Source organism: Crinia signifera, chromosome 4 (assembly GCF_055691185.1).
Source record: "Crinia signifera chromosome 4, ASM5569118v1, whole genome shotgun sequence".
NCBI lineage: Eukaryota > Metazoa > Chordata > Amphibia > Anura > Myobatrachidae > Crinia > Crinia signifera.
In genome coordinates, this window is record NC_139220.1 from 263,225,595 (window position 1) to 263,249,233 (window position 23,639).

Genomic DNA, 23,639 nt, shown 5'->3' on the forward strand with positions numbered 1-23,639 from the left:
GCCTTTAACAAATTCAGAAATCTCCAGAGACCGGGGGAGACAGCAGCTGGGGGACATTCGGGGAGTGGAGCAGCGAATATTACAGAAGAGTGACCAGACTGGCTGGGAGGAAGCTATCTGTGATGCACAAAGTCTCTCTCTCGAAAGCTGCATATATGATGCACAAAGTCTCTCTCTCGTCTGTCAATAAAGTTACGTTGATTTGATGACAAAGGTGTTCTGCGCTATCCCGCTAAAGCCTCTCTGATTGGCTGGCCCGTTGCTCACGTGACTCGGGAGGGCACCGTTGCTCGGCTACAGAAGGACGCTTTGGGCAGGTAGTCTCTGGGTGCCGGGAGGAGCCGGGACAGGGAGAGGCCGCCTCCCCTGGGAGTACCGCCCACCCCCAGCATAGTGTATAACCCAGCAGCCGACCCGCCCCGCTCCCCACACATTCCCTTGTCCCAGCCGTCGCCAGCAGCAGGTGTCGGTGCCATGTCTCTAGCCCAGCAGTCACAGACCTGGTTCCCCACCCATGTCCAGGTCACAGTGTTCCAAGCCAAAGGCCTAAGGTCCAAGGGCAAAGCCGGCACTAACGATGCCTACGCCTTCATCCAGCTGGGAAAGGAAAAGTACTCCACCACCGTGGCCGAGAAGAGCCTGGCCCCGCTCTGGAAGGAAGAAGCCACCTTCGAGGTACCCCTGCTGCACAATGACAACCAGGAGCGCTGCACTGTGAGGGTCATCGTTATGCACCGGGCCTTGGTGGGAATGGACAAGTTCCTGGGGCAGCTGGACCTCAACCTGTGGGAGCTGCACCAGAACAAGGGCAGGAAAAATCTTCAGTGAGTATCTGTTTAGGGTCAAGGTTATTGTCCGGCCATCCTGCCTACTGTATTGTGCTCCTTCCTCTCACTAGCTTTTTTTATGTCTGTCACCTAGTATGTATTGTGTAGCAGACTTGGCTTTTACGATATTACAGTATGTAGCAAAATATAGACAATGTATTGTATCATTGCTAAGTTTAAAATGCATCAGCATTCATTGCCACAGTTTTAGCATTCCTAATAGTAAAACGGTGACAAGGCATGCTGGGACTTGTAGTTTAGCAACAGCTGCAGAACCACAGGTTACCCATGCCTGTGAGTATAATTCATGACCTCATACTGTATGAAGTCTTATATGGGGCATGCTTTAACATGTTGTGTGTGACAGGTTGTTAAGAAACTTTTTGATGATCCATAGTATTTATTTTTACAGTCATATGAAACTCACGCGCTCATTTTATTTTATCATGAAGAAACTGCTGATGCATTGATATGCAGAGGCAATTAGTTTGCAGAGCCCTGTGTGTACATCTTATGTCTGACTCCCACACTTCCCAGTATTTGTTCATAGTAATATGTTGCGTAATTTGTTTTATCTAGAAATATGCACAGCACGCTCCATAAAGCTGTGGGAGCGCTTCACCTGGCAGAGGTGGCAGCAACAAAATTAGTGCCGTAATAATAAAGCATGCAATGCAAAGGGGAAATGTATATTTTATAAATTGGGTTGTTCTACAGTAAATGATTGCACAGCCAACTTTTTATTCACCCCTAATATATACAGGTCTGTGGTTAAACATAGCATTAATGCAGATCCTTTTTTTTTCTTTTCTTTTTTTTTGGTGTAAATTTTTTAAAATATTTACATTGTATTGATGTATGGAGTAGCATTCTTATACAGAAGGGTGTTGCACAGTGTTCATACAAGTAAACCATAAAGTGACCAGCATCATTGGACTGAACATTAGTTGTTGCTGGAATGACAATGTCCCATGCAGATCTGCACCCCATACTTCTCATAATGTAAATGTGAACCATGCAATAATCATTCCCTATGGACTGGATTAAATTCTATGCTTTGTTTAAGAATGTCAAACCAATTTAAAATGCTCCATGGTCCTATGGCAAATCTCCCTAATAAGGCCAACTTTCTGTACTTAAGTGTTAAGCTGTGTACACACGGGGGCGATAGGGACTATAATCGCTGGGAATATGGTCGCAGGCGACCATATTGCCAGTGATGGGAGTGTGCCCCTGCGATAAATCGCCGGGTGCACGCTCCCGTTTTCAGCCCCATTGTAATAGCTGGTCGCAGGAGCTTGCTTCTGCGACCAGCTGATTACCTCTGCGGCACCGCCGGCAGATGTTCCCTTTCATCAGCGACCATCTCTGGTCGCTGATGAAAAGGAGACACTGGGCAATACATTGCTGAGCAATATATCTCCCCCCGTGTGTACGGGGCTTTAGTATGTTACTTTCCTGTGAGCAGATTTAGCGGTACTTGTGTAGTTTCATGGCGCCACCTGATATCGCACCTGTTCATAACCCCACTATCCACTACGGCATGGAGTTGATTTTATGGGTGTGGTATAATACCCCGACAGTCGGGATTCCGACAGTCAGTACTCCGACGTCGGAATCCCGACTGCATAGCGGGGGGAGCGCAATGAAGCCCCTTGCGGGCTCGACACGCTGCGGGCACGGTGGCGAGCTGCGCTCGCCACCTATTTTATTCTCCCTCTATGGGGGTCGTGGACCCCCACGAGGGAGCAGTCGGGATTCCGATGTTGGAGTACCGACTGTCAGAATCCTGACTGTCAAGGAGCCGTCCGGCACCCGATTGTATATAGTGTGGTGAGCGGACACGGAATACTTGACATGTATTCACTGAGCCCGAAGCGTGGCGAGGGGCTGTGGAATACATGTCAAGTAATCCGTGTCCCCATGCGGGGCTTGCCACGCTTCGGGCGTGGTGGCTCGCTGTGCTCACCAGACTATATAAAATCAAATCCATGCCATAGTGGGGTTATGAACAGGTACTAAGGGGCAGATTTATTAAGCTTGGAGAAGAGATAAACTGGAGATAAAGCGGAGAAAAGGTAAAAGGAGATAAAGCACCAGCCAATCAGCTGTATCTCCTTTTACCTTTTCTCCGCTTTATCTCCAGTTTATCTCTTCCGCAAGCTTAATAAATCTGCCCCCATATAGCATGCGATTTAGTGGTGCCGGGAAACTACACAAGTACCGATTTAGCTATGTAGGGCCTTATTTAGAGCTACAAGACAAATGTGCTATGTACTGTGCATCTGCTATGGGGGTGATTCTAGTTCAATCGCTCCTCTGCGCGTTCACACAGGGGAGTGATTTTTAGAGACTGTGCATACACTTAAGTATTTATGTGCACGCGCAGCCTCTGTGTGCAAGAGGGCACGGCAAATTGATTATTCGCCCGCCGCTCACACACAGCAGTGACGCGGGTGTGGGGGTTGGGCAGCTGCCGTCAGCGGAAGTAATCTACCCGCTTTCCGCACAGGGTGCTCGCAGATGTAAGACACCAGTGCTTGGAAAATCAATCGATGGTCAGTGACCATCGACTGATTTTACCCCTGCGTGCAAAGGGGGGACGGTCACTTGTGCGGGCGCCAGGCAGCATTTAGAGGACCCGCAAAACTGCGAAATTTCCACCCTTGCACACCCCCACTATCCAAGTTAGCCCAAAGCGTGGCGAGGAAAATATTTTTGTGCCAGCCCCCCACATTTTTGTGTTCATACTATCCACGTCGGCATGGAGTTGAATTTATAAAGCGTGGCGAGCGGACACGGAAAACTATCCTGAAGCGTGGCGAGCGGATGCGGAATACACGTCAAGCTCGCCATGCTTCGGGATCGTTTCACGCGTCCCCTTGCGGGGCTCGCTGTGCTCGCCACGCTTCGGGTTCGGTGACTCTCTGCGCTCACCACGCTTTATAAAATCAACTCCCCGCCGACGTGGATAGTGGGGGTATGAACAGGTCTGGAGGACGCGTACCGCATCCACTCGCCACGCTTCGGGCTGACTTGGATAGTGGGGGTGTGCAAGGATGGAATAGCATGCAAATCGGCCACTAAATCGGACGAATGCTGGCACAAAAAACATTTTCCTATGTGACTACTCCTTCTACAGCAGCTTTGGCATGGGTGAGGCTGCTTAATGTTCGTTCTACTGTATGGGCCTTATTCACAGTTGATCACAAAAGCCAAATCTTTTTCAAATTGACAAAACCACAGGTGTGGCAAATGTAACATGTGCGAGCGTTCGATTTGGGTGAGATGTGTTCAAACTAGTATCTAAATTGCACAGTAAAAATAAAGCAGCCAGTATTTACCCTGCGCAGAAACAAAATACCCCCCCACCCCCAAATCTAACTCACTTTGAACATGTTACATGCACATGGTTTTGCCCATTTGAGAAAGATTTTGCTTTTGTGATCAGGCCAATAGTTACAAAAAGCCACAGAGCCCTGGTAAAGATTATTGCTTTATAGTAGGCTCTGGTGCAGGGAAGGGGCCATCTTAGAAAATAAGTATATTGATGCTTATCACTTCAAAATACAGATGTAGAAACCTAAACGCGCACTGGTCATCTCTATGTTCACCTGTAAGTGGGCAGTTTATAGTGATTTGCAGCAATATTCAGAATTAAAATAGATCAGTGTCTATGCCTCCCTGTCATTGATTTATCCATCACCTACTCCCTTCTTGCTGCCTGTGTCCTAAAATAGAATAATCTCCCACAGATTGTGTATACATGACATGACATAAGTGACTGAGAAAAGGGAAGGTTATATAATGAAGGTGGAAATGATCAGCAAGCAGTGGGGCGTTTTATAGACATTGTGAGTGTTTTGGTACTTCAGGCTCTATAGAGAGCTGGTTAATGTATAATGTCTTTGTTTCTCCTGTGATGCTGGCACGCAATTGCAGCACAGCCAGGTGTATGTACTGCCAGGGAACATACAGTACACCTCGTGCAGGGGAGGCCAAAGTCACCCTGAGCAGTATGTTTATGTATGCACAGAAGCTTAACGTAGGTCCTCAGACGTATCTTAAGTTACCTGAAGGTTGGTTGTGTCTCCTGTCGTAGAGGGGTAACCAGATCATGCCATAATTTAATCATAGGTTTAAGTAAAGCTTCAGAACAAAAGGCTGCAGTTGCTGAATGACCATGCTTGTTCTGTGATAATGGCTGCAGAAAGAAAAAAGTGAAAGACTTGTTTCAACCGACTGTTGCTCACATTCCCGTCGATCTAACGCTTGTGTATAACTTTCATTACTGTCGACGATGCTGTCAACTATTGACACCTAGAGATAGTGGATGATGGCGTGATTGTCGACCCGCTATGTCAGAACCTAGTTTACCTGCGATAGGAAACAGGGCTAATGTTGGAGGATCAAATAGGTAGTTAGGGCTTGATTCAGGTTGCAATTTTTGCAGATGGAAAAAAACCATGCTGCACTGCAGGTGAGGCAGATGTAACATGTGCAGAGTTGGATTTGGATGAGGTGTGAACTCAAATCTAACTTGCGGTGTAAAAATAAAGCAGCCAGTATTTAGCCTGCACAGAAACAAAATAACTCACCCAAATCTAACTCTCTGCACGGGATGCAGTTATAATCCCGGCGTTCAAAATCCCGACCGCCGAAATCCCGACACTTTCTCCCTCTATGGGTGTCCACGACACCCATAGAGGGAGAATAAATTAGTGTAGCGAGGCACCTGGCCCGCTGCGTGGCAAGCGCAGCGAGACCGCAAGGGTGGGGTGCAATCCATGTTCTCCCCCCACCCCCCTGTCGCGATTTTGACATCTGCCCCACCTGCAGTGCAGCATGGGTTTTGTCCATCCGCAAAAATTGCAGCCTTGCTAACAGGTCTGAAATAGGGCATATGTGAAGCAAGTTTAGGATTGTTAAGAATAATGTTCTAAAACCAGGCAAAACCTTCATCTGATCTGTAATGGCCCCTTAAGGAACCGAACACATGCTCCTCACCACATAAGTAGGGGGTCATTGTATCAAGTGGATAAATCTCCCTAAACAGTGTACATGCTGCTTTCCGTAGTGGTAAAAATAATAGTCATGATTGCTGGTACCAATGAGCATGAATCCTTCCCAGAATTACCGTAATGCTCCATATGTACTGTGCAACCGAGCAGCATAAAGAACATTCTATATTGTCATTTGTTGCAAGAGTACAGTGCATTGCGTAACACTTATAGTTTTAACAAAGCGTGAGCGTTTAAAGTCTATTTATAGATGATATGGCTATTATTGTGTGCTTGCACTTACATTTCCTGTGTTGTTAATGACATCCTAGCCCAAATTACTGGGCAGGGTTTTACAACCAGCTGATTGTACAATTATAATGTATTACCCTGTGTCCCACTCCTCATCCACAGACACGCAGAGCGTGCAGAATTCCTCATTGATACTTCTAACCGAGCAGACACAGATCCCACATCCTGATATAGATACTTAGAAATGAGGAACTCTTATTACAGTGGGGTGATTTGGAGAGCTGTAATCCTTACTGTGCATTGGTCTGTTACTGCCCACAGCCTGCATCATGTGGACACTACTGGCACCTAACTGGACACACGGGTGTATGATTCAGCTCTGAACACAGGGCTGCAGCCCTGGCGATTATCCCGCACGCACTAAGAACAGGGGTGGGTAGCCACTCTGGTGAGGCAGGCAGATTCGCAGCCCTGCGATCATGGACAATTTTGACTATGCAGTTTCGCCTTGAAGTGCAGGGAGCCAATGCTTGCTACATGGCCAAATACACTGTATGCGAGCTAGTCACAATCCAAAGTTTTTCCATGCAATGCAGACCTTGCTAGGCCACACATCGGTATTGCAAGCAGGGTAAACCTGTGCAATTATGGCTACATTTTCTTATGATTTTAACTTTATAGTCCAAATCGTAAGCCAAAATTGCACCATGTGTAGGGGGGATGAAAAAAATGTTTCAGTGGAAGGCCACGATTATTTATTTAGCTTTATAGCATAAATGTACACTTTTATAGGCCTAATTTGTGCTTGGTGCACTGCACTGATCTAATGGTAAGGAGACGTCATACAGTTGTGCGATGGTTGCCCTCTGTGTAATCATTACCTTACAGACACACCCTATGTGACTACTGCAGACGGGAAACAAGATGACTCCAGGCCGTTTGTCAGAACAAATCTGCATTATTACTTTCAATGAAGCCAAAGTATTCTTCTCACATATGTGACAATATGTAGAGACACACGGTGCTAGCACCACCCTGGTCCTGTCACTTGCCTATGACAGCAAACGAAACCTTTCCTTTGCTATCATTACAAATTGTCTCAAAAATATATATATTTGTGCTTTTTTCTCTACTGTCACCTATTGTTTTTTATTTTTAAATTGTGGCTCTGGGGCGTAGGGACACACAGCATGGCTCTGGGGCGTAGGGACACACAGCATGGCTCTGGGGCGTAGGGACACACAGCATGGCTCTGGGGCGTAGGGACACACAGCATGGCTCTGGGGCGTAGGGACACACAGCATGGCTCTGGGGCGTAGGGACACACAGCATGGCTCTGGGGCGTAGGGACACACAGCATGGCTCTGGGGTGTAGGGACACAGTGACAATGGGGTGTAGAAATAATAGGGACACAATGTCTGGGAGGGGTAAAAGCATACCCTCCAACATCTGAAGAGCAAAAACCGGTAAAAATACGTAAAGGGGCATAATAGGAACAGACTTTTATGCTGTGTGTATGTATATGTGTGTGTCTACCTAGTCACTGTCGACCATTGGCATTGGTGGTTGACCTAGACATTGCCTATAATCTACCTGGTAGACACCAGACACCAGGTAGATTCTACCATAACTGTAATAGACACCATAAGCAAAGAGCGATGCTCCAGGCAGGAAGTTGAACTGCGCAGGTTTTGAAAATGTGCAGGGTGCTAGCATGGCCACTACCTAAGCTCTGTAGTTTCTGCCCACACAGCATATAAACGGCAAACTAAAGCAACAGCAAGAACTGCACCTGAATGAGCCTCTATATGCCCATATGTATAGGTATTACATAATTGTGTTAAAGGTGTGTGTTTGTGTTTTTATAAATAGACCGTACATTGAAGTTATCTATGTTTGTACGGGCTTTTTTAGTGATCTATAATCAGCTGCTCTGTAACCGCATGAGGTGAGCCAGCTCCCGGTATCTGCCGATACAGATTGCACAATGGACAGTCCCATCCTATGTAGGCAACCGGTCTGTCCACATTCCTGTTGCCTTTACATCATAATACCTCATTTCTTTGTGCTCAGTGCTTATTTATGGGCTGCCTGTTCTGCCATAGTGCATTGCACACCAACTGTTTCCACGGAGTACATTTAGTACTTTTATGTTTCTTAGAAAGGTGAACTTGTAAACTGCACAACGCACGTCACACTCGTATGACAGAACGCCTTGCGCTATGTAGAAGCCTCATTGTACTTTTCCAACTTTTTTGTTGACAGCAACATTCTCAAACTGTGCGTCCCGACCCCAAATGTATGCACTAAAGCCCCTCCGCTGGGGTACCGCCAGAAAAAGATACCCTATAGAAGCCTATGGGCTTCTGTCCGCAGCGCTGTGTGAGGGATCTGTCACAAATCCCTCCCAGCATGACCCATGGCCACTGTCATCACTGTGCATATGCGCAGAGGGACTCCGGGGTCTCTGACCCGGAAATCCAGCCCTGGAGCAGCATCGCAAAGCACAGCTTTTATTGCAAGGGCTGTCCTTTGCCTCAATCGCATATGTTAGTGCATATTATTATGAATGCAGTAGCCGGCGAAGTTGGGAGATGGATGTTGGAGCATCCCACCCAAAGTGAAAACCTGTTATAAAAGTAACTTACTAGACCATATTGAAGGTAATAAAATAAACTATTTTTATTTCGGTGGGGAGTGAGAGAGAGAAAAAAAGTGGTCTAGGGTTCATTTTGTTGGGAGCCAATTAACCTACCAGTATATTTTTGGAGTGTGGGAGAAAACTGGACTCCACGGAGGAAACCCACGCAAGCACAGGGAGAACATACAATCTCCACACAATTGGGGCCATGGTGGGAATCTAACCCATGACTTCCCTGCAGTGAGGCAGTAACTGTAACCATTGCACCATCCGTGCCACCTTTTAATTAGTGCAAGGCTGTGTTGCAGGAAACAAAACATCGGCAAAACACCAAGGAAATTGTCTTTTTTCCACTCCCGATGTTTTAACAGGTAATTGGACCCCCACCCCCCATTTGACTAGAAACTCCTATGAGCAAGGGACTCATGGCAGAAAGATATCATTCTGCCATTTGTGTGTGCGTGTGTGTGTATTCAAGTGCATACTTCCTGGTTTTCATTAAAACTGTATTGCACCATTTGACCTGCCTGCATAATTCCGAGTACCGTGCACTAAGCTGTTTGCCAGTAACATTGGGAGGCTTATCATGCCTTTGACTTATTGAACTATGCTCAGGAGTCCCTCCTCTACAAATTCCAACCAGACTTCTCTGTACTGTGGAAAAACAAATTACACATCCCTGATAACTAGACTTTTTAAATCCACCCTAGTGTTCTATGGCAAAAAAGAGATCTATCCACCTATGTACTATGACCTGTTGGCATAACCAACTTAGGGTTGCAGTACTTGGAGGAAATGATACCCTCTTTTGTCGCAGTTGGACAGAGTGTGCTAAACATAGCCGTAATATTTGACTTCTTGTATGTATATTTTATTGTGATTTTTATACCTGCTCAACTACAGCAAAGTGACGGTCTGTAGTTCTCATATATTTCTGTCTGTTTACCCTGATCCCCTGATTTCTGAGCATATTGGTTGGTCTCAGGTTCTGATCGCATCCACCATTCCTAGTGAGTAAAAGCTAGGTACAGTATGGGGTTTGGAACACCTTCTCCTGCATTTATAAACCAGGCTATGCCTCCCCCTTACTTGCCTGGAAATTCCCGTATTTAAAAATTCTGCTTACTATGACTACATCTACTGGAAGAAGTGGAAATGCAATCTGATCGAAAATCATGTCGAAATTTTGGGAACTAAGAAAAACGTTCCCTTTTTGATATTTTTTTTTTTTTCTCCTGTATTTCAGAACTCTCTTACTAACTAGACAAGAAATGCCATACTTCTATTATCTATCTAAACATTAGTGTCTTTAGTGCCCTCTGATTGTAATGTCCATACAGTATAAAATAATATAAAAAAAAGAATGATACACTTCAAGTTGTTCTTTTGAAGAACGTTTTTTTTTTTTTTAAACCGTGACCAAACGCGTTTCGCCTCCGTGAGAGGCTTCATCAGGGGTTTATGATCTTGAGTTTGAAAATAGTACCCATCAAAGTCGGGTCATATAGAATTGTATTCGGATATGTGTGTCCGAGATGACCCGGAGTCTTCCGGTGTTTATTAAACCTGGTTAGAACCTGATTCTAAAATATAGTATAAGGTTTCTAATTCTCTTAGAAGAATATCTATCAGGTAAACAGTAGGGTTCCTCCTAAGATTTTTTTTTTTTTTAGGCGCAAATTCAGCAATAGTTTCAATATTGCGTACTTCGCAGATTAGTCTCCAAATATTGGAGTGATTCCCTTTCTAGGAGGGAGAAAGTGGCGGGATTCCAATTTTCACCACAAAGGTGCTTTTATATTGTTAAAAAGAAATAAATATATAAATATTGCGATTAATGACTGGTCATTATCGCGGAATCTAATTAGCAGCCCCAATTAGTCCCCAGATCATATATATTATTGCGGGTCCTGGGTGCTGCTTATCGGGGGTTATGCCACAAGAAACCGAATACCTGATAAAAGCAGGTATCGGGGGGGGGGGGGGGAAGGATGCCTGCATTGGGACTAATAGGATAGTCCCCGATTAACCTTTAACCTATTAGCAGTTGTACTACACGTCACCACTGCTAATAGGGTACCACCCTTTATGTAAAAAGCATTAAAGCTGTTCTTGATGCAGGTGGAATATTTTCTTTAGTAAATGTATAGAGCAGTGGTTCCCAAACTGTGTGCCGTGGCTCCCTGGGGTGCCTCAGGACACTAGCAGGGGTGCCCTGGGTTGGTGATCCAGGACCAATTCAAATTATTAATGGCTAATTATTTATGAGCAAAACAAGTGCTGGTGGCTGCCAATTATAAAATGTGTATAAACAGAAGCAAATCCTGCCCTTTACCACATAACTGACCCTAAGAATCACATATAAACCCAATCTAATAAATAAAAATTTGGCCTGGGGGTGCCATGAAAATGTTTTTGATACTCTAGGGTGCCGTGAACCAAAAAAGATTGGGAACCCCTGGTATAGAGGGAACCCAAACCATCACCCGTATTGTGCAATTCACAAATCTCTACCAAAAACAAAAAAAACCCCTAAAAATTCTTTAACAGTTTATGGAAATTATGTTCAGTAACAGATTTGTGGATTGTGATATTAATATTATTTCCATTTAAATGGTAATTTGTAATGATTTTATAGTTTTAAAAGAAGGTAGCCATCACCAAAGCTGTTGATATTAAGAGGGACAATTATTTATAAATAGGTCCAAAAAGATGAGAATTTGCCCATAGTAACCATTAAGTTGTAACCACGGGTGAGATGTACATAAGTTGTAAAAAAAAAAAAAAAAAAGTGGAGAAGTTGCCTGTGACAACCAATCAGCTTTGAGGTATTATTTATCAAGTGCATTCTATAAAATGATATGTAGCAGCTGATGGATTGCCATGGGCAACTCCCCCACTCTATTCACTGCTTCATACTTCTTTCCTTATGCTTTATTTAGTGCATTTATTTATTAGCAGTTGTTTATATGGCACAGCAATTTCCATTGTGTTTTACGTTCTATGCTTGCTTTTTTACGTTTATAGCTTGCTATGGAACACTTCTGTACCATCCTCTTTAGAATATTTGATTCATCTGCCCCATTATGAGGAAGGACGCCATTGCATCGATTTGGTTGAGATCCTACTTACAATCCATTTGTCTGTTACATGTGATGGTAGTAGTTTTCTCTTTGTCAGTATCTGTACAGTAACAATTAACCAATGTAGTGCTGTTGCAGTGTGGTTTTGTGATTATTGCCCAGGCAGGAGAATGTCTTGTCTGTTTACATGCTCCATGGTAGCACAGAGGTCACAATTCCAACAACTGCCCTGTATGAGATAATAACAGGGTGAATGAGCTGTCCTGCACAGTGTTGACAGAACAATTTGGATGTTCTTGTGATGGGTGTTCCTGTGACAGTTACCAGTGTACCCTGTACAACGTACCCATGGCAGTCCTGGCACTCCTTACTGTAGGTGTTGGCAGGGACTGGTTTATTATGATTTGAGGTCTGTCAGATATATACTAATGATAATTACAACAGCCCTGCTGCATTGCTTTAGTTTAGGTTACGTGTCTATGGAATGCTGATGACTGGTTTGTTGTCTATATTCTCTCATGGTTAATGAGCACAGTAATAAAGCCTACGCATCTATACAATGCCAAATATCTTACTGTACTGGTCAACTCCAGTGTTAAAGCCATAGGTTGTCATAGGCTAATGAAGTGCTACAGGTTTTTCCAGCCTTTCTTGCATGGTTTAACAGATTAGGATCATTAACTCTTTCAGAATGTCTCGGCATTCTGGGTACTTCCATAGAGCCGGATCAATCTTAATCCTGTTGGCGGTGCTTATCCTATGCTTCCAGCAGGCAATTAGACAAAGTTCACATAAACCCCTTGAGGAATGCACAAGGAAACGTTCTTAAAGTGCCCCTGTTTCTAAATATGAAAGAAGCAATGTTTTAGGATGATATTCCTAGAACTTTGTCTCTAAGTACAAAATCGCCATGTTCTAATCACCAGCTGCAAATAAAATGGGATTAGTGTTAGGCTGTGGCGGCACAGTGGGACCCGTTCAGATGGGGACACTGCACCTGCAAGCAAGCTGTGCATGGCCACACAGCAGTGGGGCCGGATCCTGCAGTACAGGATCTGCCCACTCCAGACTGCATTTCACGTGTGTACCGCCGCACTGCGTGAATATATACAGATGGAGCCGGCTCCATCTTTGGACCGGCGCTCGGCAGATGCCTTTCACTGGCGAGCGCCGGCGATAGAGACTGGGACGCGCATGCGTTGCACACACGTCCCAGTATCACGGCGGCTGGTCAGCGTCTCCCTGCCCATCCCGGGGGGGGGCCAGGGAGGCAAGGGGGACTGGTGGCGACGGGGGGAAGCAGCAGGGACCCCCACCAAGCTCCATAGCCACGGGGTGCGCGAGTGTCCCGTGCGCCCCTGGCGGTAGCCGGCCGCTGGCGGTGGACGACAGTAGAATCTCCATCCACTGCAAAGATGGAGCCGGCTCCATCTGTACATTGAAATGCCATCGTCGCGCCATCCGGCCCTACTGCGGCATGCTGCAGTAGGATTCGATGGCTGCGCCTGCCTGCTAATGTGTGGCCAGCTGTGTAACAGCCTGTGTACAGGCTGCTTGTTCCACAGCAGGAACCGCTACACAGTGATGTGTAGCCGCAGCCTTGCAAGACCCAAAAATTCAAAATACAAACAGTAGAGTTTCGCCATTACAATTAAATGTGCAGCGGTTCCCAAACTCTTATGAATTATGGAGCCCTAGAGTGTCCGTATTCCTTTCCTGGCACCCCTAGGCCCAAGTAAATTGTGTTTATATGTCATCCTTTGGGTCTGTTATGTGGTGAGGGACATGATTTGCTTCGGTTTGTCCATGTATTTTAGGATTGGAAGCCACATATAGAGGTTTTGCCTATTAAACTGACCAGAAATAATTTGCGTTGATCCTGGACCACCAACCCAGGGCAAAGCCCCCTGGGTGCCACAGAACACAGTGTGTGAACCACTGATGTAGGGAATCTTTAATCTCAATTCATTAAGCCCCTTACACACTACACGACTAGGGGATCTGCCGATATTGACCACTAATGTTACCTGCCCCTGCTCCTCCTGCCAGTCATAGGTGTAGTTTACACTGTAACATGGGGACCATTCATTTTTTTAAATTGATTTATTTATTTATTTTGCTTTATTTCCACTGTATTGCAAAGAATAAAAGAAAACCAAATTGCCTGCATGTATATTAAAATTGGGTACACACTATATAAGATATTGTACAAAATATGATTCTGGTATGTAAATACCCCCAATCCATCAACTTTGGCAACTGTTCATTCAATCGTCTCATTGGCTGTGCCGCACGTCCAATGGGGTGATTCCATAGGTGCCGCGGGTGTAGCTACATGCAGCATTGTCATACACATGTACAGTCATACCGAGGATTGTATAGTGTGTACGGCAGATGCGATGTATTGTTACTTTGCATCACTGCGTCTCACTGTTGCATGATGTGTACCCAGCTTATGTGACCTGTACTCAGGGAAAAACTGTGTACGTCAATCAATCTTTTTAGTTTCCTCTCCTTAAACTGCAGTATTGTACGTCGGCTATAAATTGTTTTATTAGCGTATTCATTGGCACGTACCTATCCCACAGTTATGTCAGTGGGAAGGGCACAACAAAGATTGCGGTATATTTTTAGTTGTTGAATTGTACTTAAGGGTGTGACCTTTAAGAACCACAGATTCTGCCGTCGCGAACAACGTAACACCAAGGCTATTACACACCAGCTCTATTTATACACAAACACGTAAGCTGTTTACCTTTTGTCCTGTATGACTAAATTGGGCGAGTACACGTGAATCAATTCTGCAGTGATTGTACTGTTTATGGCTGGTTTGGGGACATGAAGGAAGCTTAACCTCATTATATGCGAGTGTGTGTGTGTGTGTGTGTGTGTGTGTGTGTTCCTTGTTTTCTGTACTTTTAATTGAACGGACTGTTCTTTCTGGCATACCTGTCTTTCAAGGAGAACTTCACAATAACCTATTGTTGCAGCACGGTGCTTGCATGCAGGGGCTGTCTGCCAAATTGTGGAGCAGAAATAAGCCATGTTTTGGAAACTGAAATAAGCTTCCTGAAATATCATTGATGGTTTTTACCATTAACAGACAGATGTTGATGTTTGAACGTTAAAAATACCTAAAATACATCAGGTTGTTGCAGATGTTCTTCAAACATCACTAGACCACTATTGATGGTGCAGCATCTAGGGCAAACCACTTGCTATTGACAATAGACCATCAAAGGTTGTGAAATGATTGATAGCCATCCCTACTGTAGAACTTTTAAATTGATTTGAATTTGTATGTTTTAGAGTGCATACAGAAGAAAAAGCTAGACCTTTTCTCCCATGTTCAGATATTTTTGTCCTGGTTTTTCTTGATCGGGCTTGAGTGGATCTGGTGTCTGTTTTTGCTAACTGTGATGTTGTTGTTGTTGTTGTTGACAACTGTATTTTGGGGTACTTTTGAATGTCCTAGTGGAAATTTGAATTAATTGTTTTTGATTCAGTGACCGGATTAATTTCAACAGACCATGTGAGGAGTCTCTGTACCCTCTTATCTGTTACGCCACTAATACGTTAAATTGATAGCATACTGACGGCGGGAGGTTTGCATTTTGTAAATTTTAAGGACAGGATAATGTTAGACAAGGTCACGAGTGTTACTTTTCCCCACTGTGTAGGGACCGTTTAGCAATGGGGACTATAGCCCCAGGCCTCCAATATACAAATAGGCTATGTCCACATAATAACCAGCAACCTAGTGAGTCTCACAGTGGGTTATAAAATAAGTATTTAAAATTCTATTTCTCACAAAATGTAGAAAATTTTCTATTTTTACATATTTAGGGACACATTAGGGTTATAGAAACATAGAATTTGACGGCAGATGAGAACCACTTGGCCCATCTAGTCTGCCCTGATGTATTTGAGGTCTTTTTAGCGTTCAAACATCAACATCTGTCTGTTAATGGTAAAAACCATCAATGATATTTCAGGAAGCTTATATTTCTCTGTTCGGAATTGGTGCTTTCCTGAGAAGTGCATTATAAAAGTGTGTAGCACATCCCAAGAATAGTGAGCAATATAAGGTTACATCTTGGAATTGCCAAGCTATGCCTTCAGACTAAGTATATTTGATAACCTTTACTAATTACTATACGAATATCCATCTAAAACATACATTGTCTGAGTAGCTATTATATCTGCCCTTTCCATCACAGCTCATGTGACCATGTCTTTGTCATATTGTAGGTGGTATCCTCTGAAATCAAAGCCTGGGAAGAAGGAAAAGGAACGTGGTCAGATCGAGGTGGAGGTGAAGTTCATGAGGAACAACATGACTGCCAGCATGTTTGATCTGTCCATGAAAGAGAAGTCCCGCTCACCATTTGGGAAGCTCAAGGACAAGATTAAGGGCAAGCGCCAAGATGGTTTCCCTGACACTGCCTCCGCCATTGTTCCCAGCATGAATCAATACGGGGATGACAGTGATGATGACGTTGCCTCTGAGGGAGGAAAGAAGAAATCTAAGCTGAAAAACCTATTTTCTAAACCAGGATTGAAGAAGAGCTCTGTTTCTCAGTCCATGTCTGTCTTGCCCACACTTCCGCCATCCCCCTCTCAAAGAACCGTGCTAAAGCCTGGCGACTTCTCGTCTGACTTCAGCCAAGCTCATGGATCCCCAGTGTCAGAGAGTGAGTTTTGCATTGATGGTATCTGATAAACTTAATAACTTCTCATTCATTTATATACATTTGTTCATCTTAGTGCTATACTGACTGTATGAATAATCTTGTAGTATGAAATTAACCTGTTTCAAGATAAATTGGTCCCCGGAATATTCGCTCCGGGGACCGATTGTGCAGCTCAGTGCATGCACGTATTTGCACAAGTGTAGGGTCCCCGTATGAACTCCTTTGGTGGCTATCACAGTCGCCAAGGCATTGGTACGGGTAGGGGAGGGAGGGGGCTTGCAGGGGGTGGCATCAGGGGAACGTGGGTGGGCCGATGCCTGCCAGCGACGGGCGACTGACATGACAGGATGTCAGCGCCTGCCCCCTCTTTGGTGGACACCAAAGGAAATAATTAATTGCTATGGATAACTTCTTCTCCACTGGCCCAGTACAAGAGACAGTGCCTATATATGGGTTGCTCTCTCCTGATTAATTCAGTAGTTCAGAAAATGAATGATCGTAGTGTGTGGACGAGAGAAATAAGATTTACTTGTAAATATATTATAAAAATCGCTTTTAATTAGACCAGTATTTAGTTTTTGTTCATCTGTTAAATATGTTTAGCAGGAAAGCTAGTTGGTTTTGCCTTGTACATTATTGCAGCTTTAAAGAAAACCTTGCACAAAGTTTCACTTTTTTCGCAGATTATTACATCCCTCCCCTAAGTTTTACTACAGCATAAGCTCCTCGCATGAGTGACAGAAGTGGCCCATAGCAAGCAATGAACTTCTACCTATCTGATTAGCAGCCATGGTTAGCTTCTCGTGTGTGTGTTTATGCATAATGGACAAATATAATACTTTGTTCTATTAAATGAACTTAAAATAGTGTATTCCTGTCTTGATTAAGGGGGGGTATTCAATATGAGGTCACGGCTGTTGAGCTTGCTCAACAGCCGTGACTCTGTCCGTTCTTGGTCTGCTCGACTGAGAAATCGCTGGTGTTCAATGTTGGGGTGAGAAGGGGGCGTGGTCGGGAAGAGGCTAGCAGCGTGGTGAGAAGGGGGGGGGGGGGCTTACTGGGAAGAGGCGAGCTGCAGCCAAAAGCTCGACACTTCCCGGTCATTCGCGGCAGAACGAGCCCGACTGCTTGTGAAGTTCTGCCAAGATACCCTGTTCAATGATGAATGACAGCATTGAATAGGGCCCGGCGGCCATCTCCCCCGTCGGGAGATGGTCACTGGTGATTTAATATCCCCCTAAAGCATTAGTTGTGCAACAGGGCTTCCACCCATTAACTTTTTTATTTTCATCATTCGCAATCAGATTTGTAAGACCCATTTGAAACGTTGTGATTTTTTTGTTTTCAGGACGATTTCCTCACATTCCTGTCATTATGACGCACAAAAGAACAGCCAGTGCAGACACCAAGCAGTGGAACCAGACCACAACAGGAAACAAAAAAGATGGCCTGTCTTTCTTTACTGGAATGAAGTCGAAAAATGATCCAATCGCACGATCCAACTTATGTATCAATGGAAATCATGTATACATGGAAGAGTCTGAGCCAAAAAGTGACAGTTCCAAGGACAGCTCTCAGACCAACTCCCCACTGACCTCTCGGAAAACTCTCTATTCATCTGCTGAAAACTTGTCCTACAAAGCTTCCAAAGAATCTTTAAACCCATTCGATAACTCTACCGAGAAAGGGATAACCACTTCCAACTCCAATTCTTCTCTGAAGTCTCTTGAACAAACTCCAACACAAAGTTCACAGGTTGAAGAGCCCAGACCTAAAACTCCTCCTTTGGTCTCTGACATCCCAAAAGAGGTCAAGGAGAATAAAAAGCCAGAAACCAAGAAGTCCTCCTTACTTGCTTTGGTTACTGGTAGGAAGGACACTCCTAAAACAGAGCCCATTGATGTGCCTTTAAAGAAGGAAGCCCATAAGGCAGGCAACAGTCAGCAGGCTGTAGACTTGCAACCCAAAAAAAGCTTAATGAACCCATTTGATGAAGACCGAATTGAGGAGAAGAAGCCAGAACCTCTTCCAACAGAAAGGAATTCAAAAACATCTGCTGTAAAACCAAGGTTAGTAGCCTCTTGCTTTCTCTTTGCTGTAACATAAACAGATTTGTAAACAAAAACTTTTATTTATAAATATTTTAACGTAAGGGCGGTTTCACATGCTCTGGCTGACGCCAGGCGGGCATACACCACACGGCCAAGATTCCGTGCTATGCACAGAAATTTACAATGGTCGGAATGGCCACAGCCCAGAGCCGTCCTTTCCAGTGGTGACAACCGGCTGCGGCTGGGCCGTGGCCGTCCCGTGTGAATGGACACAATCCTGTCCATTATTAACTACTGTATACAACACGGCTTTTGTCCGTGCGGGGTTTCGCCGCCCAGCGTCAGCCGGAGCGTGTGAAACAGCCCTAAGGCTGTGGAATTGTGGGCCAAGATCGCATATTTGCCGGTACTCTGTCTCTCTCCAATTGTGGTGATATCCCATTCTACAGGAACTGGAAAGAAACTAAAATTTTCTGGTCAATAAGGCATCAAAGTGTGACAAAGCACTACTTTGGTGTCTCAATATATCGAGAATAAAAATTGATGAAACCTAATCTATGCAACTAGTATCCTCTCCTCATTCACATATGCATAATGATGTCAAAATTTGCATTGATTATGAAATGCAAAAATATTATTATTATTTTTTTTTTTGTATAAAGACTTCAAAAAGTGGTGATCTCCTCCTTATACTTTGTTGGATGATATTACTGTATCAAAAGATCGCATTTAATAGTGTGCCCTAAAAAAAACAATTGCAAGGATCCCTAGTTGTGACTGCCTGTTTTGCATGTCTTTTGAAAGTAGAATCCATTTGAAAACTGAACTCAGGAACTTTGAACCATAGAATATGTGTAACTTGATGGAATAGGGGAGGGTGATAGAGACTGCAAGGCTGCAACAGCTGTTTTGGCAATGGTTTCTTATTTAATACATTAGCACAAGTAGCCCAGAGCAATAAATTGAGTAGAAGAATTCATCACACTTGACTAATATAAACGCCTAAAATCTGATAATCCCGAGGTCTCTAGCATACAGGGAACTGGGATATTTATCTGTAATGGGTGAGAACAGACCTCTGTTAGCTAATGATTAACAGTGGAATGTAGTCACTGGGAGACCTGCCAACAAACACACCTAGCCAGAGTTCTATGCTGCTTTAAGGAAGCAGAGCTGCTCTGTGTTCTACCATTGTCTGGTTACTACATCTGCCTAGGCCTGGCCTCCACATTCTCTCCATTTACTGCTGTCAGATCAGAGTCTTCATGCTAGCTTTGGTTTTCAGAATCTGTAACTTCAAGTTCAAATAAAGTCAGCATTTCAAAATGGCCTAGTACTGGGTTTTCCGGGTGGTGTCCTGTCCTCTACAAATAGAGGAATGTTCTCCTTGTGTGTTATGTTCTAAAAAGAAATCCATGCATATCTTTTGTCCAGCATGTAAACACTTACATGTCACATGGATTTCTATGTTGATCTTGGACAGCAGTGAAAATTATATTCACCAGTACGAAGGTTAAAAGGAGCATTAGGTCAACAATGGGAAGGTTGACAGTCCTTCACCTTCTTTCTTTTTCTAAAACATTTTTATGTGCGGACAGGCGGTATATGACGCCCCACAATCCACTACGGTGTGGGGTGAGAATTAAATAGTGTGCCGAGCTCAGCGAGCGACTAAGGACATTTAGGACAAAAATATGGGCAAAACGTATGTTGACATTTTGACGACCTTCCCATTGTTGACATAGTGCTTGTGTTGACCTTCCAACCCTGTTGATCTAAGCCCTGTCAACCTTCAGTGGTCGACCTTAATGCAGTTGGCTCCATGATCCATTCTGATTGGGAAACTTCTGAACCTTCTGTCTTCCGCCTTTTTGTTCCTTAATTTGCACATTGTCCTTTAATGAATAGGTTTCCATCTGTGCTCTGGAATTCTTCTATGTCCTCTAAGCTGTGTTACTGCAGTACTAAAGTTGTCTATTCTTGTATTTTATAGTAAATATAACTGAATAATATTTCAGATTAGTCTATCTTGCTATAATGCAGAATGTAAAGTCTCTGGTGTCGGTGATATCCTATAAGTAAATTTCACCCACTAATAATTAGTAATATAAGGTCTTAAAAGCCAAATTTTCCTGCTAAATGGGTTCCTATATGGGTATATTCAGTTCACCATGGGGCTTGCCACCTTAGTATCACCTTGAGCTTTAACGCCCTGAGCTTTTTTTAATTTTAAGCCCATTTGCTTTTGCGGTAAACCAAGGCGTGTTCTACCCATAGGTTCTGGGTTGAGTACCAGAGATGTGGGTTGATGTGTTCGTAAAGGCCTTGGTAATCCTAAAAAAAAAAAAAAGACCAACTTGCTGTAGATGTCTGCTATCACCTCAGGAGGGTACAAACAGAAACCCACAGTAAGTACAGCCTGCAACTGAATAGCCCTGGGCATTACAACAAACTTGCAGTAAACCCCTGAGGTGATTTGAATATATCATGTGGTGTTTTCTCATCTAGAGAATCATCACAAGAGAGAACCTGTAGACCAGTGATTTCAAACTCATGGCCCTCCAGATGTTGTGGATCTATACGTCCCAGCATGCCCTGCCACAGTTTTCGCAATTCGTTATATAAAATCTGTGGCAAGGCATGCTGGGATGTGTAGTTCCACAACAGCTGGAGGGCCATGAGTTTGACACCACTGCTGTAGACTGTCAGCTTATAGAACTAGTGGATAGGAACACCATAAGAAAGCAAAGTTGAGTATGGTGAACAGATCATTTATTTTAGATAGTGTATAACCAGGTTCGTCAAACATTTTATTTATTTTTTACATCACTTTTCTAAAAGTACTATTTTTATGCATATTTTTTATGTTCTATAGAAATGTGCTATTATATCTGCGAGTCAACTGACCTGCAGGCTTTTTTATTCTGTCCTTTTTACAGACTGGACGTGTCTTCAGAGGCTGAAACCAAAGCCAGGTTTCCTTCTTCATCTCTGTCTAACTCTTCTTCTCTTGCTGCTTCTCTCTCTGGTGGGCAGGATGCTGATTCTCCTAAGACTGATTTGCACGAGTCCAGTAACACCTCTATTAGCACTTCTTCCTCCCATTCACTTGCTAAGGAGTCTGCCCTTCCTGAAAGCCCCACACTAAGTGAGGAAGTGCCAGAATCCTGTACTGATTCCGAAAAGCCCTCTCTGCCTTTGTTCTGGAGATCGGGTGCAGCTTCGAACAAGCCCTCTGAACCAAAAGAGGTTAATGTTGTTGCGCCCTTTACTGAAAAAAGCAAGGGAAAAAGGACTTACGTTAAGTCCCTGCTTGACCAACTAAAGGGCAAATCCACAAACAAAAATGAGGAGAATGTAGTGGATGAAGATCTAGTCAGAGGGATTTTGCCTGCGCTCCATGATACCTCACCCATCTCTGAAGAACCGCCATCTTTACCGAATAATTTTAATGCAGGGAGTGGCAAACAGTTTAGCCCATATCTTGATCACAACGATCATACTGTATCAGCTGAAATAAAGGAAGAACCTCAATCTCCTGTAAAAAATGTACCAAAGCCAACTCCAAGAGTGCAGTCTGTCCCTAAAGAATCTGAAGATGTGAAGCCAGAACCACCCAAGCCAGCACCCAGAAGTGCAAAATCAAATAAAACCCTTGACTCTGTGTCAGATGACACATCTGTACAGCCTACTCAACCCAAGGAGAGCGCATCAGCTGTAATGGACAAAGTCTCTGGTGTTGGTGCTTCACCAATTGATAGCCAAGTTCAGTCAGGACAAGGTGCGGCCAACATCAAAATGGCGAGTCCATTTATTGAAAACTTCAGTTACAGATTAGAAGAGCTTGCAGTCATTCCTGAAAATCCAGAAGGGACCTCTGACGATGAGCAGCTTGACAGTAATATTGATAAATCCCATAGAAGTGCTACATATTCCTCAGCAAAGGAAGGCGGTGATTCAGGAACCTATAATGAAGAGGCCAGCATAGATTTTTCTGAGAAGTCTTCACTGCCTTCTGCAGACAAGGTCAAAGATAAAGCCTCTGACAAATCTGAAGTTATTGATAGTAAAGTAAAAAATGAGAGGAGTGATTCAGCCCTGCAACAACCACCAGAAATTCTGTCCTCTCTAAACAGCTATCCTAGTTCTTCCCCACTCGGCTCTGGTTCTCTTCCAACTGATAAACCCGTCCCTCCTAGAGCAGAATCCCCGACACTCCCAACCATTGATGGTTCTGATAAAGAGGAAAGCACTGGCAAGAAGAAGCTGCTGCGGGCATGGGTTTCACCCTCTGAGACACATCCAATCCCTACAGTACAGAGTGGTGGAACTGTGTCTTCCAGACAGAGGTGAGAAATGTAATGACACACACACCTTCTATCTTCTACTTTATGGTGCATCTGTCTTCATTTCTTCATACTGTAGAGTTCTGGCTGCACAGATAAAGCAATCGTGCACTACACAACATTGACCCTTATACTGTGCCAATTACAACGAACACAGGACTTTCTACTTTACTGCATATGTGGAGGCTGCTAGTTTTTATAAACCCAGTGTATTTTCCATGCCTTTCTGGGTACTGCCATCTAGTTTTAGGGGTAAATTAGTATTTATTAAATTCTAGCCCCATCACTTTAAAGCTATTTTCAGAGTGGATTCTAATTTTCAAAAAAAAAAATTGTGCCATCTTCGAAAACTTTCCCTCTTTTTACTTTTTTTTTTTCTTTGTAAGCTAGGTTTTTATTAAAGGTTTTGTTCCGTTACGCACGGAAAGGGAAAGGGGTACAGAATAAATGGGGGGAGGGAGGGTATCATTCAACATACATCGGTTTAAATATAAACAGCATAAATGTAGTAAGGCATAGTAATAACACAAAACAAAAATGTCAACAAAGCCAACAAGAAGATTCGGTTATAATATAAAGGAATAAACTAGGTGGTTTCTCCAGTAAATTAAGCCAAATCAAATAGGGTTGCCCCTTCTGTGGAAGTTATATACTCCCACCAACATGACATGTCACCTTGGGGGAAGAAGGTAGACCCATTGATTCCATTTGGGATGAGTGGTGGATTTTTTTTTTTTTTATAAT

General features: G+C 43.8%; 1 protein-coding gene across 1 annotated transcript in view; it reads left to right on the forward strand.

The window, feature by feature from the left end:
- Positions 1-271: 271 nt before the first annotated feature.
- RAB11FIP1 (RAB11 family interacting protein 1) overlaps positions 272-23,639 on the forward strand; it is a 31,953-nt gene continuing 8,585 nt past the window's right edge. The window contains exons 1-4 of the mRNA XM_083184474.1: positions 272-824; positions 16,056-16,498; positions 17,847-18,567; positions 21,489-22,898. Of these exons, the coding sequence (XP_083040600.1) occupies positions 475-824; positions 16,056-16,498; positions 17,847-18,567; positions 21,489-22,898 (2,924 nt within the window). The 5' untranslated portion in view covers positions 272-474. The remainder of the gene's footprint in view (positions 825-16,055; positions 16,499-17,846; positions 18,568-21,488; positions 22,899-23,639) is intronic.